The following is an 18,714-nucleotide window of genomic DNA, read 5'->3' on the forward strand; positions in this document are numbered from 1 at the left end:
CATCATCACCAACAGGTGGATGCTTTGAAAGCTTAGTTAAGTCAACACAGACCATGTGAAAACTAAAGCTGCATTTTGAATACACTTTATCAACCCCGTCAATGCTGATGCGTCTGCTGCTTCTATCAGAGTTCCACTTGTAAATGTTCTTTGGAGGCTTAGGTAAAAGCTCTGTTGAAAAAAAAAAACATTTATGTCACCACATACTGTGAGGGTATACTGTGAGTTTTGCCAATATGGAAGATGATCTCTGAGATGAATTATGTGAATAAAGGAAGAATTCAAGAGCACGTTAGCAATAGTTTGACCAAAGTAAAGTCTGATATTTGCTTTCTGAACAACTGTTTAACAACTGAATTTCAAATAGAAAAGAATTTATTTGAGAGTGAAATAAATGTATTGACATGGTGCCCAATCAGAGTTTTTGGTGGTTGGACCCCATCGCTATGTCATACATATTTCAAGGGTTAGAGAAGCCATAGGTAGTACAGGGATATCCCCCAGATGGAGTCTAGAAAACTGGTGAGGGAGTTGCAACAACAATTATATGATTGGCTCGCAGAGACCTTGCCAAAATCTGGTTGGTTAACTGAAAGAGTGAACGCCCATAGTCAGCAGATTAAGATGTAAGAGAGTGAGAATGAATGAGAAGGTTTCCTTTCCACCTTTCCTTTCCTCTTCCTTACTGCTGCCAAGATTCATTTAAGGGAACATGTAATTCAAAGATACCATTTTTAATCAACCTCTATCCCACACACCTCCTTCCCTACCCAACCCTGGTGACCCTGTAACAAAACACAGAATTTTGACAGAACTCGGACAGCACGGTCAGAATAAAGTCAGAGAATGTTAGTTAGGATTGTGAGGTTAAAATCACAATTCTCAAAATTGACTGACTATTAGTAATTTATTCCTAACATTCTAACCACTAAATCTGAATTTTAGTTTTTCCTCCACAATTTCAAAATTAGTTTCTGAACTCCAAATTTAATTTTTTACTAGTGTTGAATCTACTTAAATTGTCCTTGAATCAATTCAGAAGCAAGTCTTCCCACAGGTAATACACACACAATGTGAAATGATCAGCCACTATGGTGGATGAGACTGACTAGCTGCTATGCATAAGTCCCAACATATGGACATCCATATGGGCTTACTAGATCGGTCAGAAACCGAGTGCCTGCAGCACCTCCTGCAGGTTCATTCTTGTAGCTCCAGCCACTAGTGGGCATCCACAGGACAGCACATGGAGCAAGGAGGGGATGCAGCACTGCATTCCTCTTGTCAAACACTGACAGGAGCCAGCTGGAGGCTGTAGGCTTACCGCTCTGCCAGGGCTGGGCTGCAGACAGAAGAGGAGCAGAGGGTGTGAGGGAGGGATTCAGGGAGGGACGGAGGAGGGAGAAAGAGAGTTAGGAAAAGAAGAGGTGCTGCCTTGTAATCACTTCAGCCTGTTTGCCTGGTACAGAGTGGAGGAGTGGAGGCACTTCTGCTTTGTAAGCTAAATCGAGAGAGAACGAGAGAGAGAGAGAGAGAAAAAGAGAGAGAGAGAAAGCAAGCCTAGTTGTGTCACTTCTGACAGCCAGCAGTGTGAGGAGTGTGTTGGCTGTTGACTCAGTGGATCATGGGGAGAAGCAGGTTGATGTTGCTGCGGCTGCTGTGCTGCTGCTGTGGGCTCTGGTGGCTGACAGGTACAGTATGGTACAGCACTTTAATGCTACATTAGCAAAGAAGAAAGTTGCGTGCTTGTGAATGAGGGTGGAGTCTTGGCACACAGAGAGGATGAACAGCTTTAGGATTCCTTGGGTGTAGAGTATTTCAAAGGACTTTGTTAATGCAAGTTGACTGATGCTGCCAGGGCTTAATGCGGTTTGATTAGATAGCTGTAACTACTAAAAGACGCATTTAGTAGACACAGGGTGTGTGTTTGTGTGCAAGTTTGTCTGACAAGCATATAGTGCATTATTTCAGTGTGGAGTGGATACAGTCAGTATGACAGAAACTGGTTTAATTGTGTTAAGGGATTCTGTGCAGATTTAATCATTCTCTAATTGAGCAATTAATGGCCATTTACTTCAGTCATTTTCTCATGTGCAAATGACTGATTAAAAAATGTATGCCTTGCCTGAAACCAAATCTGCCTGTTCATCTGCATGTGTCTAATTAAGTCATCTACTGTAGTTTGAATTGCCAGGCTCCCAGTGCATCCCCGTTGACTGATTAAGTAGATTTAACTAAATCATTATTAAATATGACTTCCTTTGTAATCCATTTGAAGGCAGTGTTTTGGAGTTGAATCAGCGTTGTAAAAGTAAGTTGTAGTACTAAACGTGAGTGTCTTTTCATGCAGGTGTACATTGTGAGGTAGACATCGACGAGTGCGAGAGCAATCCCTGCCAGAATGGCGCCACGTGTGAAGACGCTGCCAACTCCTATAGGTGTCACTGCCCCGTACTAGAGCCTGGCCAGGAGCCTTGGGGCGGGCGAGACTGTGACGTCCGTCTGGTCGGCTGCAAACAGCATCAGTGTCAACATGGAGCAGGTTGTGTCCCCGTACTGACCGATGATGGAGAGCACAGCTACACCTGCTATTGTCCTCCTGGCTGGACCGGTGATCGCTGTAACACCTCCACAACCTTCTCCTTCAACTCTGAGGGCTACATCCACATGCAACTGCTTATTTCAAAAAACAGGACGCGACGAGAGACTAAAGACCACAATCGCTGGCTCCACATGCAACTCCAATTCAGGAGCACTCTGCCCGACATGGTGCTGTTCTACCAGGGCACCATGGAGCGCTTTTTCTCCTTGGAGCTTGTTGGAGGCTCCCTTCAGGCCAGGGTGAAGTCAGGGAAGGTAATACAGGTCATTTACCCTGGCCCAGTCAATGACGGGGAATGGCACCAGGCCACTGTGACCATGGATGAGAGGCTGGTTCTTGTTGTAAAAGGACCTGGCTGTGAAGAAGAGTGTCTGGTGAAAAATGAGGGCTACAATCATCTTATCTTCCTACAGCCCAGCTCCTTTCAACATCTGTATGTTGGAGGGGCACCGCAGGACTATTTGGCCCAAACCTCCAGCGGAAGGGGGTTCATTGGTTGCATGCAAGACTTTCAAGTTGACCACAAGCTGCTTCTACCTCAGGATCTCATTAAAGAGGAGAACCAGGGCTTGGAAATAGGATGCAGCAAAAATGATTGGTGTCAAGATGACCCATGCATGCAACGTGGGAAGTGTGTGGACATGTGGGTTCGTCCCAGCTGTCTGTGTCATCGGCCCTACTATGGAGAACGCTGCGGGGAAGGTAAGAATACCTGTAGCATACTCAAAAGTTTGCTTTGTGCATAGCGATCAGATTGGTGGTCTCCAAGACTAGGAAGAACTGTTGAACTGTTGCCTTTTTACGTGGGATTCTCAACCTTTGACCAATACTTGAGACAAACACAGATTGATATCCCAATTTGATCTCTTGATATCTTGCTTAAAGTAAGGGTCCTGTTTTTTATTGAGGGTATGACACATCAAAATGTATGAATGAAATCTGGACAAATTTGGATATATCAAAGTCTAAGCTTTAGACTTTAGATTAGATTAGATTAGATTAGATCAGATCAGATAGGGTTTACTGCTGTTTGGGGCTGCTATCATGCCAAATCACAGAGTTTGGTGAAGAAAAAAAACTAAAACATTTACTTATGATGTGTTAATGGAATTTTGTTGGTCTCATAGATACAAGACGAGACAAATAAAGTTAAAAAGAAAGAAAAAAGAATTACCCCAGCAATCTAGTATTGCACTGCCATAAAGTGTGAGCTGAAAAAAACGGCAAAGCGATTCAAAATGCTTTAAATTAGAAACACAAAAATTAAACAACGCAGCAGAGGCCCAATCCTGACATGTATTCCATACAATATGGGTCGAAAATCAGTGGATCCTGCACTAACCGTGATTCAACTCATCCATTCCTGGTAAATGCACTTATTTCAAAATGTCTGTTAAAAAGTACAGTTCAAACCAGAGCTGAGACACACCAGGGATTTTCTTGAAAATGCTCCTCAATAGCCTCACACAACATCATAAAACCATTTTAGTAGTACCTTCCCAAATAAAGTATTGCTAATGTAGGTGTAACATGTGCCAGTGTGTTAATATACTAATAAATGTGTGGTTCCCTTCCCCCCTCAGAGTATCCGTCCTGGACCTTTGGACATGAGAACACTACAAGCTACGCCGGCTTCAACATCACGGAAAATCATGGAGACAACTTCACTATTTCTTTTTTTATGCGCTCCCTCAAACACAACGGTCTGCTCCTGCAACTCCATCGGGAAGGAACGCCCTACCTGACAGTCTATCTCAAGGAGGGCACTGTTGCTATTTACAGCCCTCACACCACTCTGCTGTCAGAGGCCATGTTCGTCACTGACGGCAACAATAATTTAGTGACTGTAAAGGTACAGTATGGCCATGTGCTCTACCCCAAAGCAGGGAATCATCGAGCATTAGGGAATGTGAGTGTAGAGGCAGGGGATGTGGTGTATGTGGGAGGGCTCCCTGCAGGCAAGAGCATGAATGCCTGGGGTGGAAATTTCAAGGGCTGCCTGCAGGACATTCAACTGGACCACAAGCATCTGACCATTGAGGATCACGCAGAAGGGGTGGAAGTTTACCAGGCAGGTACAGCGGAGAACGTGCTGTCAGGATGCCAAAGTGATGACACATGCAAGGTAAAAGCGAAATGCATAACTAGCTGTATTATCATCATTTTAACTAAAGATATGGTATCAATTTGATGACATACTCTCTCAAAAACATGAACTTTGGAAATGTTACTAATATTTTTGAACCGCGGTACAATTATGAATCTTTACACCTGCCTATTTTTACACTGCAAACAAAATTCTATTTATTTCAAGGGTTGGGATTACCATGTGGGTAATTCCAAACAACATTTGGGTCAGGGATTTTCAAACCAAAACTACTACTCTGACTTCTTTTTCAACAGATTCTCATAAGTGGGTGTGTATGATATCGTACGATTATGCAGTATGCACACCAATTTGTGTGATAGCCTACAAAATTTCACAACCACCAGCTAGTTGAAATTACAACCATTCACATGACATGGCATTTACAGTTAGAAGTCATTTCAGAGGATGAGTTTAGTCAACCAAAGGAGACTGTGAGCCGGGCAGAGGTCACTGCGAGCTGATGGTCTTTTCAGGGGCCTTTGTAGTTGACTTTAGCCGACAAAAGGAGATGATCATGCACCAACAACAAATTGACGAGTTAAGTTAAGTTAAGCGCCGTGCGGTGCTGTCTGATAGCTGATAGATAGTGCTGTACTGTTTTGCCTTAACCCTATTAACATTGATCTGGTTGTGAATCCCTTTGATCTGTAAGTTACCGCTCAATCCTCTCTGCCATCGCATCAGGTGGGAGATTTTACAAGTGATCATCTAATCCACCCATCTGTGTTTGTCTGTGCACAGGATCAGCCATGTTTTAATGGTGGACAGTGTCTGATTACCTGGAATAACTTCACATGCAACTGTTCCTTTAACTTCTCGGGCCGGCTATGCGAGACACGTTTGTGGTGCATCGACAACCCTTGTCCTGACGCAGTACGCTGTGTGGACCTACAGGACGGATATGAGTGTGAGTAAACTTTGACAGTGATTATCACTCCCTTATCAAGGCAGGGCGAGTCAAGTCAGTTGAGGTCAAGTATTTGTTTAGCTCTAAATTTCTTGATTGGACTTACCGTCTTGAAAATTTCTGAAGCAACATTTAAGGACAACCTGCCAACAGTAGACCATAACTGACATCAAAGGAAAACATGAGAGAGGGAAGAAACTCCATCACCTCAAGAGTTTGACTGCAAAGGGTGCTGAGAAGAGAAATTATCAGACCTACTGAAATAAAGAAACAACAAATAAATAGTTTATGCTTGATGCTTTTTCCAATTGGCAGAGAGAAAATGGAAACAGGAAGCCTCAGAGACACACCGGAAATGAGACACTGACAACAGATCCAATGAACAAAAATCACTTTACTTATGGCTTATTCCAGTCATCTTGATTACCCATCATGTGTTACTACAGTGGGATTTGAAATCCTGACTGTCTTGATTTTGGACTCATCAGTAGGCTAGATGAGCTTTTCCTTTAGTTTGTGGAAGAGTTAGATGCACATACGTTTTTCAAAAAGATAATAACAAGACTTTGAGGGGTTGAGCCCAAGTGATCCAAGACCACCGCAGGGCAAAAACGAGTAAAGACAAAAACCAGACCAGTGCGATTCCCACACTGCTAAAGAGGCAGAGGTTAACATTAGCTAGCTAGCTTTGCTAGCGTCACTTACACTTAGCTTACCTTTCTTTATGCTTCCTTTCTAAGTGCCGATAAACATTTAAGGTTGTCCTTGCTGTTTAACTCAGTGTTGAAGAATTTACACACTGCTGTGTTTTCTTTTAGGTGTTGGATTTGCTAATAAAGTAGGTAGCTACCTAAATCAAATTACCGCCTAAGCTTAGGGCCTACGCCTTGAAATGGAAGGGAAAACCCTGTATTTATCATTTTAAAACACTGCTATTCAAGTGATACTTGAGCAATTTACTATTGAACTGCCTTAAAGTTAGTGGAAACATTTAAAGAACAATAGACAAAACCAGTGTTGGAGATGTAGAAATGTCCTGAAATCTTCTCTTATATATGTATAGACCCAGCTCCCAGAACAATCACACACCTGATAATGCAATGTGATACTTTCACTTTCTTGGTGTCAGTAACAGTTATAAACTGCTCACATGATCTTTTCATCCCACAGGTTTAACTGAAGCCATTTTTCAGGACAACGCTCTTCAGTATGTGTCCAACAGTTCCCTGCTGAGCCCCGTTACCAACATCACCATGGATGTTCGGACACGGGACAAGAACGGGATCTTGTTGCGAGCCGGCAGCAGAGCTGAGGTCTTCTGCATTGGTCTGCTCAACTCTTCCCTGCTGGTCAAACTGAACAGCGGGGCGAGTGCAGAGCTGCTGGCATTCACAAGTACTAGACCCATTGCAGACGGAGCATGGCATCACATCCAGCTGATCATGGTCAATCCCACACATTTAGCATCCCGCTGGCGCCTTACCGTCGATGGGCAGAGAGTTGGTGGTAGCTTTGGCGTTGGCGGCAACCTTAACTTCCTAAATGACACCAAAATCTGGCTGGCTGAGAATTACACTGGATGTTTAGGGGAGGTGAGAGTGGGTGGAGTCTACCTGCCGCTCATAAATGTACCGGACGCCCCGCAGATGAGCCGGTTCTCCAGATTGGGTGGGCACGAGCCAATTATAGGATGCCAAGGTGAACCAATTTGCGAGTCCCAGCCCTGCCTCAATGAGGGTGTATGCCAGGACCAGTTTAATGACTTTAACTGCAGCTGCAGCGCAGGATGGGAGGGGGATCTGTGCGAGATGGAGGTTAATGAGTGTTCTTCAGATCCCTGTGTCTATGGTACATGTACAGACCTTAAGGCAGATTACCGCTGTGACTGTGAGCCTGGATACACAGGGACAAACTGTCAGGAAGAGGTGGATAACTGTGTGGAGTTCAGCTGTGTGAATGGAGGAACCTGTGTGGACAGGCTGGGAGCTCACACCTGTTCATGTCCTCCTGGCTACGTCGGCAAACGCTGCCAGTGAGTACAATGCTTTCTATACAGCACGGGCTTTTTACCTTCTGCACAGATTCATGATAATTACCATGCCTCATCAGTGACCTGATTAGGCTGCAGTGTAATGACATCAATATAGGTTGAGGAAACATCCTTTCTAGTTTGTGTAGACATGCTGGTGATTAGCTGTGGGCTGGGAAAATATGCTTTTGTCACAATTACGATTATTCACGATTATTTCACGATACATGGGTGCCGGTTTGATTTGTATTGGTAAAGGTATTTATTGTGATTCTATAGTAATTTCCTTCATAAACAAAAACAAAAGTTTAATAATACACTTCTAAAGACAATATATCATGAGGCATTTCTAAAAATGTAATTATTTTCTAAGAAGAATGCACATCACATGTAAGTCAGTCTATTTATTTCATTTGTAAAAAAGTGGATTTTCTGCATTTTCTGCTTTCTGCTGTAAATGAATATGATTTAGTTGCATTTGCCTTACCATATAAACAGAAATTAGTTAGGTCAGTAATTGCACCAAAAAAAACAAGTGGATAAAAAAATATTGATTCTAAGGAAAAAAATGTATACTGAAATATTGTTGCATGAAAAATCACGATACTTACGTTTTGCATAACATTAAATGTGGAGTTTTCTTGAACCCACTTAATGAAAGCAGAGGCTGTTGTCAACAAAACAGCAAAGTGTCAAATCTCTCTTGTTGAACTCTTGTTCAGATTAAGATGGAAGCCGAAATCATTATTGTATAATTGTTGGATTACTTGTGAAGATCTTAGTTTCACCTGCACAGACTTTGGGTCATTATTAAAGGTAATCTGAACGTATACTACAAAATCCTACCTTAGAGGGTAATGAATGTGTGTGTCCAATAGGTGGCGTTTCCCGCCAGTGGCGTGCGATGCACACACAGAGTGTCTTAACGGAGGGGTTTGTATAGGGGGTGACTCTGGAGGCAACTGCACCTGCAAGCCGGGATACACAGGTGCCAGGTGAGAGACACTGCACAATCCTCACCACACACACACACTCATACACACACACCAGCTGCTCAGGAGAAAGTTTCTCTGAACCACATCCAAGTGTATAGGTCAGGAGAGTGCATGTGTGTGTTTGTGTGTGTGTGTTTGTGTCTGCTCTGTCAGTCAGGGTTGTGGTAAAACCCTTCTGATGTATTTCAGGTGTGAGACAGAAATAGACGAGTGTGAGTCCAGCCCTTGTCTCAACGGTGCCACCTGTCTGGACAGACTTAACCACTTCCAGTGTGTGTGTTTACCGGGTTTCAGCGGCACAGTGTGCGATAGCAAAGTAAGTGACAAACCGTTTTTTTTCACTGACACTGGCTTTGAGTTGATTCACTTTCACAGCACATGTGCAAAATTAGAACCTGAATCTGAATGATGGTTTAATATCCATAGCTTAGATTCAAGTAGTTCATTCTTTAGCTTCACTTGTTTAAATAGGAAAATATATTTTTGTGTGGTTTGAATTTGTTTTATTTTACTACTTACACAATTATTTTGAATTTATATATTATTTAAAATACACAGCGTGACTGAAACCTAAGAATGTAATAGGCCGGGTGTTCAGCCAATCAGAGAACTTGTTTCCATGCTAATTTGCATTGTCTGTCTAGCTAGCACCAGGCCCTAAAGGCTAAGGAAAAGCCTAAATGAAAGGAGAAATTATTTTGGAATTGGATTTCGAATTGGCAAAGGAAAAGCGGCAATCAAATAGATTTGAAAATGGGGAAAGGAATTGCCTTTTTAAATGCTTTTTTAAAAGCTGTATCCTTAGTTCAGTTAGTAAATTTCTTTAAAATGCTATTTTTGATTTACTAATTCATTAATATGTTTTAAAATAATTTACATATTTACTGTTTTAAAGTTTAACTTTGAAACTCTTTTCATAGTTCCTCTATGAAATAATGGATTAAAAGCTGAAGCTATGCATTGTTTTGATTAATAGTTAGTTAAACTCAGAGGATGTTGAGTGGATCCCAGACAGGTATCCGACAAAGTTTAGTCAAGATAGTTTTTTGAATCATTAAAAAAATTCAAATGTTATAAAAATTGAATAAAACCCAAAACTTAAATGCAAACATCCATTCATTTTATGTGCGAAGAACATTGTAGGTCCAAAAAACGGGTTTTTATTGAAACATGGCAACCGGCCAAATGTGGGTAAAACTGTCAAATTACTAGTCACAGGATCAAAAAAACAAAAGAAACTGTGTCTGTTTGAATCAGCGACTGCAAAACTGTGTCAGATTGGTCTGTTTTCTAAGATATTTGGGTGGTTTTGTGTGTGTTTGGCTTGGCAACGTAATCTTGATCTTGCAACACTGCTTGAAGTAGGCTATTAATCCTACATTTCCCATGAACACTATCGTGAAGTGTCTTGCAACTGTTGGCTATGAGCCTGGTGGTATTGCTTATGAATAAATGACAAAATAAGAAGGCTGCAGAGAAAGGGATAATGAAGATGAAAGAAGAGGGAGAAAGAAGGGAAATTTGGCTTGTGGAAAATGTCATTGGCTGGTCATTTTTTAGAATCTACCAGCCATGTTGGCTGGTGATGAAAAAAATCTATTTAAAGCCCTGTACATAATTATATGTTCTGTTGTCTTGCAGAAAGCGGAGCATGTGGAGCGTATCCCCTGGCTGGTGGTGACCATCCCCCTGATCACCCTGTGTGTGTTACTGGCCATCCTGGTGGTGTTTTGCCTCATCATGACAGCGCGGAAGAAGCGTCAGTCAGAGGGCACGTACAGCCCCAGCTCACAGGAGGTGGCCGGTGCCAGGCTTGAGATGGGCAGTGTCCTCAAAGTGCCCCCAGAAGAGAGGCTGATTTGAGGCCTGCAGCCCTGCCTCACAGCCTCACATCCAGTGGATGGATCTATGTAAAGGGGCAGAGAGAACAAGAGCTCTGCGGGGTCACTTCTGCCCTCTGAAGAAGCGATGGAGGATTATACAGTCAGTGCGTTTACATGCATAGCAGTAACCGGGGCATGGTCTTGCCCTTGTTAAGTGAATAACCTGGATATGCAAGTTCTCCCTGCATACATAACGGGGAAGAATGCGAAGAATTACAGGATTAACTCAACCTCCAGAACAGTAGGTGGTGCTCTAACAACGTACAACTGGTAGGAAAAAGGCCTTTTTCTTAAAATTACAACAGCTTGCAAACCAGGGAGAACATGGACACATTTTAGTGCTGTACATTTTATACATTCTTCATGCCTTACTTCTCATACTAGCGTGGGTTTAAGGTTTAAAGCTTGTGTTGCTGCTGTTTGGCGCTGTTGTTTCCAACTGCTCTCTTCACTTTCTGTGCAGCGGAGAGGGCAGGGGCAGTTATAACCTACGGAGCATGTGCATAACCCAAGTTACCCCTGTTAACATATATACATGCGCGAATACCCCGGTTACTAAAGGAGTTCTCTAGGTCTGTTAACCGGTGAATGGGAACTCGGGTTTGAGCCGGGGTTAGGTGTTTACATGGCGTTTGAGTAACCGTGACATAGCCTTAACTCAAATGTTAACCACTCAGGTTCTTAAACTGCATGTAAACGCACTGAATAATGAATGATCCTCCACCGGGAAAACTACTGATGTTGAAGTCTCACAGATGGACAGATAAAGACGAGGCTGAGAGTGACAGCTACCCGATTACTCAGGCTGTCCTGCAGGGGCAAGAGTGGTCAAAGGATGTTCTAAAGCTGGACGTCTTCTTTGCAAAGTTGAGTCTTGAGGACAATTTCAAGCTTCACATGGGACCAAACTCATGTGAGGACCAGATAAACTAAAGAGAAGCCCAAAACGTCTGTGGGTATTAAGGGATGTATTGACCCAGGCTGGAAACTACAGCAACTGAAACTCTCTGACTACCTCTATAGAGGCAAGTAATTCATCACTAGTGGTTTAGCATGCAAAACATTCAAAACATTTCTCTGCAGATTGTGTTTTGCATGACAGGGGAACGAGGGATGTGTAAAGGGAGAAGAATACATGTGAAATCAATTCTGTCAAACAGAGATTAATTTGCATGAGTATAAATTGCATAATATTACAAGGGCGGCACTTTCTTCTTTCCTAACATTGCATATACTAAGGTTTGTCTGTTTAAAGGGAGATTTCTTTTACAGACAAACACTGATTTAATGCTTGTTCTGCATGACTTCAATACTTCTGCCATAATGTGAGCTGATAAATGCTGTTTTTCTCCATCATGCACGGTAAATTTGTGTTTTTTTTTGTCTATGAATTTGGAAGAAGCAGTTGCAAAAATCTAATACAGAAGGAATGCATTTTTGATTCAAACCTCATGTCATCTCTTGCTTTTAGGCATTTTAATTTTTACAATATTGCCTTGAGCACTGTTGATTTCAGGTGCGTAATATAGGCAATATAGAGTCATACTTGTGAAAATATTCTTAAATTGAAGGCGTTACTCTTCTATCTTGTGGATGCAGGTTTTTATTCACTCAGTTACTGAGTAACTTCTTTTTATTCAAGCAGCTGCAGTCCCCCCCATCGCCCTAACCCTAACCCATAGTATGAAACATGACTCCAGAACCCCTAACTTATCGTGAAGAGTTACATCACTGCAGCCTCTGCACGGGTCAAACACTGCTGTGTTAATATTTGCTGTATTATATTGTCAATGTGCACTGTACTGGCTAACCACTCTGCCCATTCTTTGTCACTGTGTAAATATGCTGTGAGTGTTTTATTTGTGTCTTGTGTTTTGTGTTTAATGTGCTACAAAAGTTCAAGTCACTGTATTTCCCTTTTTGTAATTAATTTCGAAAAGGACGGTATGCAATTCTAGGAATGCTATTGCTGTGGTCTAATGTGTCACGTCAGTATTTGTGGACATAAATAGCTTTCTTCAAGTGTCAGAAAAAAGAGGATTAAGCAAAGAATGTCTTCTTGGATTGTAGCTAATTTAAAGGAGTAATTCAACTTCTTTCAAATTCTACCTAGTCCCTTTCTTCCAAGAGTTAATCTATATTGACATTGCTGAAAACACCTTTTGTGCACCTACGTTAACACATCTCATTCCCCCTACTCTGGTGTTTCAGAGGCCCTAAACATTTGGAGACATTTTGGAAACACTTCTGAACTGTTTTGGTTTAGAATTCTGAGGGGTTGTGTTGCGGTCTCAACGGCCGCAAATGGAGACCTTCAACAATGCCGACCCTGACGCCAATGTTTCGTCGCCGAAATGGGTCATGATTTCTGGTTCTCTGAGACAAATTAGTGTTGTTCACTATTTAACAGTTCCAGCGCCTAACTCCCCCCAAACTACAAGTCTTATGCTACTTATTCAGGCAGTGAAAGCCTTTGTGTGAACTGTATTTTAAAGGAGAAGACGCTGACGGAAACCTCACTGTGAGAAGCGTGCAGGGACGCTGCTCTGCTCAAATATTCCAACGTTAAAAGCATCATGGTATTGTACACACATGCAGAGCTGTGACTTTACAACAGAACATACACAGGAAGTATCCCAGCTATGTACAAAATGGTAGTGATTTTACACTGGAGTTGTTTTACTAAAGCTGTACCATGTAAAGCACACTGCAGATCAGAACATGTAAATGGAAATGGACTGATCTTATACAGTGCTTTTCTAGTCACACTGTGGCCGAGGTGGCTGTACAAGGTATTGGCAGGCAACCGCTCTACCACTGAGCCACAGTCGCCCATACATGAAAAGTTCTATTCCAAAGTATTATATATTCCTGTTAGGAAATCAACACGATTCAATTTGTTGGTGATAGTAATGGTTCAACCCAGGACTTGTACTGTAATTCACTCACTACACACCCATGTTTTTCAAAGTGAGTATCTTATTTTGATATAAAACTCTTTATCTCTACTCAGAGCGCGTTTGTATATGAGGAGGATTAGATGGTTTATTGTTATTTTGTGCATTTAGTTGGAAATGTTGTTAAGTTGGCTGGTTTGTGTCCTAAACAGTGTTCAAGGAAAATAAAACACAAGAAATAAATTAATAATGAATGGATGGTTTCATTTTGTCGAAACCCATTGTTTTTATGTAATTATTTTATTCGTCAGTTTTCCCATTTCCCACAGTAAAATAAAAGAACATATCCACACTTAAAGAAGTTACAATCTGGTATCACAAGTATTTACAGCAAAAGTAATGGCTGCAGCAAAAAAAGGAAACCAAATGGAGCGATGGGGATCTAACAAAAAATTCATACAAAACAATTGGTTTAATTTACTATGAGGGGTGTTACGGAAAAAACAACACTGTGTCTGAGAAATGTTGTATTTGGTTTAATAATAATAATAATAATGCACTTTTTGGAAAAAAGGAAGCAAATGTATCATTGATGTAAAGATCTTTGGTGCAACATTCTCTCTATCTATCTTGGATAGATGGAATGAATGCTTGCTTAGGGTTTTGTCCAACATACTTCCTAAATCTAAAATATACATTGCTTCCCTAATAGAAAGAAATATATTGATTACTAGTTATAGCTGCTTCAAAAACAAACAAAAAACACTGCAATGGCAAAGATACACATACTGTACATAAGTACTGAACCCACTCCACATTCTAACGGTGCATTCCTTTGTGTCTCTGAGTGGCTCCCACCCAGTCTGGCTGCTGGCTTGGTTGGTGCTTCTCCTCCCTAATGGTGGCAAGTGGAGCAGGACAAGCATCCTCCTCCTTAATCCCACAGTGTGGGGGCGGAGGAGCCAGGAATGCTGGCATAAAATCCTGAGATCCTTTTCAAAATTAAAACTAAAGAAACACATACAGGCACCTTCCCAGTGAGACTCAATGGGAAGTTTTTGTGTCCAGTGAAATATCTGAAATATAAAACTTGAAAATGCTGTAACATGAAGATCACAATGTGGACATTGTTTGTTGGAAAGACAAATTGTTGAAGTGTTTTAAGTGTAACTTTTAAATGCGGTGAGCACCACAAACTAACTTCCATTCACCTTTGGTTATATGTGTAGCATACATCTCAGAGAAAATATGCACATACAATATATTTATATCATACATATACCACTGGAGGAAAGCAGTGTTGTAGTCAAGACCACCTTAGCCAAGGCCAAGTCATCACCAAGACCAGAGCGTATTGAGACTAAGACAAGACCAGACCAGACTAAGACAAGACCTTTGAGGGGTTGAGACTAAGTCAAGACCAAGACCAAAGCAGTGTTAGTCCTGAACTGCATGCCACAATAAAATGTGTAAAATGCTAGCCATAGGCACTCCTCAAATTGATCTGAAAGATCCACTTTCCCATAAAAAAAAAAAAAAAACGGAAAACAAATTCTTCTTTGTACACCTATTTTATTTCCATATGTGTATAATGAGAAGTGCATAGATAAAATAATCAAAAGGCAGTTGTGGTCTTAAAATGAAATCGTCGACTTTATCTGAGATGAGTCAAGACTGTGACTGCGACTGGTATTTCCGCTGTGCATCACCCCCCCAACCGGCACCGCCAGACACCACCTACCAAGAGCCTGGGTCTGTCAGGGGTTTCTTCCTAAAAGGGAGTTTTTCCCTTGCCACTGTGGCACTAAATGCTTGTTCTGGAAGGAATTACTAGAATTGTTGGGGCTTTGTAAATTATTATCAGTAAAGTGTCTTGAGATTACTTTTGTCATGATTTGATACTATAAATAAAATGGAATTGAAGACCAAGTAAAAATGTGGTTGATTCTGAGAATCATTCGGAGACCTTCAAAAAAGTGGTCTTGTGACCAAGACTGATTTTAAGTACTACAACATTGATTGACGCAGATGCTAACTGGGATGACTGAGGAATGTCCTGAACTATCTATCTATCTATCTATCTATCTATCTATCTATCTATCTATCTATCTCTCTATCTATCTATCTATCTATCTATCTATCTATCTATCTATCTATCTATCTATCTATCTATCTATCTATCTATCTACCCATCTATCCATCTATCTATCTATCTATCTATCTATCTATCTATCTATCTATCTATCTATCTACAGGTGCCCCCCTGACTTTAACATATAACATAATCAAAACAAATTTAAATTTTACACAAAAAAATTACAACTTTTTGTTTCCAGTTCAGGGAAAACTTTACATGTTAGACCTAGAAATAAAAGCCAAGTGTATTGTTTAGTTTGTTTATTTTTGTTTTTAGTTATATTCAAAGTACATTAAGGTTTATATCACATTTAGTATATTGAGTTTATCGTCACTTGAAGAGGCTTCAGTCTCGGTTAATATAGTTGTTTATTATTTATTTTTTATGCCCTTTATGGTCTACCTTCCTATTCCTATACATTTGGATTATTTTGGTATCCCTTGGTTTAAAATTATTATTAGATCAAATTATAATATTCTGTCACCACATTAAAATGTCAACCATGTCCCACACATCCTTCAGACACTATGACATATATTGACATTTTGCACTACAAATAAACTTCATTATAGACTCTCCCTCCCTGGACCTGAGACTAGTGCGCATGGTGCACCCTCCCACCCATCTGCCCCTCGCTCTCCCTGACTGGATGGCTGGCTGGCAAGTGACAGGACTGACAGACGAGGCCTGTTCCTGGGTTAGTATCATGTCGGCGGGGAGCGAAGCCTCCCGGCGGTGTCAGCCATCATAGTGCCAGCTCCAGGTCTAATGAGGGAGACTGCCGCCTCAGCATTCCCTCCCCGGTGTCAGGAGTCGGCCGACAAATCAGCAGTGCATCACGGGCCCAGCACAAATGATATGTTGACAAATGCAGATATTTCACTTTTAATTGACACTAAGAGACAGAGATGATCCGGCTGCCAGGGCTTCTGAGGAGACAAGGACAAGACAAGATGGGAGAGAGATATGGAGAGGGAGAGAGAGAGTAGGGGCGGGGGTTTAAACAGTGTAAGAGAAAAGAAGATAATGGAATAGGCCTTGGAAGATGTTTAATATTTGCGCAGGGTGTCATTTTTTCTGTGTGTTATGGTTGAGGGGGAGAAGAAAGGGGGGTTGAGATTAGAGGTGTGTATTTCTGAGGCTTGTCAACGCTGACAGTTGCTGTATTATACGGCAGCCTCACAGCCTACTGACTCTTCTAAACCCTGACAACATTGCCTATTCATTTAGCCAGGTGGGCTTTCTCTGTAAAGACCCCTATCTCAACTCTGCCTGACAAAGGCTGGATCAGGGAACACTTGATATTCTTTGTGTTTGCTCTTATTGTCTGCTTGCTTATAGAGTTTATAAAGGCCTTTCTTTAGTAATAAGTCAATTCACTGTTCATCAACTACAATATAATTTTTTTTTTTTAATTGATGATTATGATGACATTTTTATTATTGTGTTGTGCGTACTGCCCAGCTTGCATGAGCCTTCACAACACCACAGGGTTAATATAACCAGATCCCGTCTGCTGTATACATTTTCAATCAATACTACAAAGAAAATAAAGAATACTAGTTTACATAATTTGTCTTGTTTTTTAAACATGTACAACTAAATGAATAGATTACTGGTAAAGCATATGTAACTTCTAAGTAAACTCTCTATAGCTTGCATTCCTGAGTAAAAGTTAGATAACTTAATACATCACAATGAAACCTGTCCAGTATTTGATCATTAGTACCTTCCAACATGTCAAATGAGTCAAACAATTCCATCAAGAATAGATTTTGAAGATTTGAAATGATTGTATGTAGATTCCACCAGGCCCGAATGACACAGTTCACACAATCTGTTTACCATCTAAATATTGTTTAAATCTGCCAACTTCAACAGCTTGAGGAAGGGTAGTAGTTCTTTTTTGTGCTACTAAAGCTCTTTGGATTCTGAATAAGTGTGATGTACCGTCTGACTCTGGGCTATATTTTTGCTCAATATGCATGTATCCTGAATCTTGGTTTTGGCAGGAAATGGTCTCACCATTTTCTTCAAACATGGACAAAAGCTTACTTGATGATACTAACATGACATACCATCAGTAATTCTTACAAATAAGACACATTAGGAATTCATTAAAGCAATTTGTGTAATTTACTCCAGATAAAATCTATTCTTTGTCTATCCTCTATCATTCTAATTAAGACATTGCACAGTAGAAATGTCTGAATTGTCAAATGTGATTGAATAAATGACCCATCAAGACTGTATACTAATTACACTTCATTTTGTGTGTACTAAAGAGAGCAACATTTTTGTTTACTGTAAAATGAAAGAAACATTTTACTGAGCTATTTTTACAACATCCTGAAGGTGACAATACAGATTTTCCCTTTTCATACCCTGAGTCCCCGTTTTTTTAGGTAGAAATAAATGCAGTATACAACAAAGAATACTGAAATGAACACTGTTTTTGAAAATTATAGGTGTTGATTCAACATGATTCAAGTTCAAGTTAAACATAAAAAAAAGCAGCTAAAATAACTGATTTTAGGCTTTTACTGTGGGACAGGGTATAAGCCGCTGCCTTACACGTTATCGGAGAGCAATAACCATTTTGTGGAAACCCAAGCTTTGTTGACCAGTAAAGTTGCTCTATACAGGCAGAATCACATGTCTTTACCATCTCATCCATCCACCATGGGCCACGCAGGATCTTGTGACTTGTACTCTGATTACCCATAACCCAGAGTGGAAGTACTTCTCTTTACATTACAATATATTCATCACTACAAGGCTTAGTTTCATCACTGCAAACTTTGCAAAATCCCCAACAGCTCCAACTGTTGCTTGCATGTTTCACCATGACATCTATGTCACAACCGCGTTGGAGAAATTCTCAGAAATATATTTGTTTCCTGTTCAGAGATAACCCCAGCATGTTTACAACCCTAATCTCACAAATTGTTAAACAAAACATCCCAAAAGGCACCAAGTTAGTCAGTTCACTTCAATTTGTTTCAGCAACAACAATGATAAAAATTCCCCTTTTTGTCGCTTAATTGTTTAGAAATGTTCATTAGAACAGGTAAATCACTGTCTAATCGAGTCTTTTAATTTTGACCTTACCCTT

At 40.8% G+C, this 18,714-nt stretch overlaps 1 protein-coding gene across 1 annotated transcript in view; it reads left to right on the plus strand.

Moving 5' to 3' along the window:
• Positions 1-13,283, plus strand: part of crb2b (crumbs cell polarity complex component 2b) — a 32,949-nt gene extending 19,666 nt beyond the window's left edge. The window contains exons 7-13 of the mRNA XM_034872123.1: positions 2,351-3,304; positions 4,186-4,727; positions 5,493-5,658; positions 6,829-7,690; positions 8,566-8,682; positions 8,872-8,998; positions 10,324-13,283. Of these exons, the coding sequence (XP_034728014.1) occupies positions 2,351-3,304; positions 4,186-4,727; positions 5,493-5,658; positions 6,829-7,690; positions 8,566-8,682; positions 8,872-8,998; positions 10,324-10,545 (2,990 nt within the window). The 3' untranslated portion in view covers positions 10,546-13,283. The remainder of the gene's footprint in view (positions 1-2,350; positions 3,305-4,185; positions 4,728-5,492; positions 5,659-6,828; positions 7,691-8,565; positions 8,683-8,871; positions 8,999-10,323) is intronic.
• The last annotated feature ends 5,431 nt before the right edge of the window (positions 13,284-18,714 follow it).

The sequence above is a fragment of the Etheostoma cragini genome, chromosome 5 (genome assembly GCF_013103735.1).
Source record: "Etheostoma cragini isolate CJK2018 chromosome 5, CSU_Ecrag_1.0, whole genome shotgun sequence".
NCBI classification, from domain to species: Eukaryota; Metazoa; Chordata; class Actinopteri; order Perciformes; family Percidae; genus Etheostoma; species Etheostoma cragini.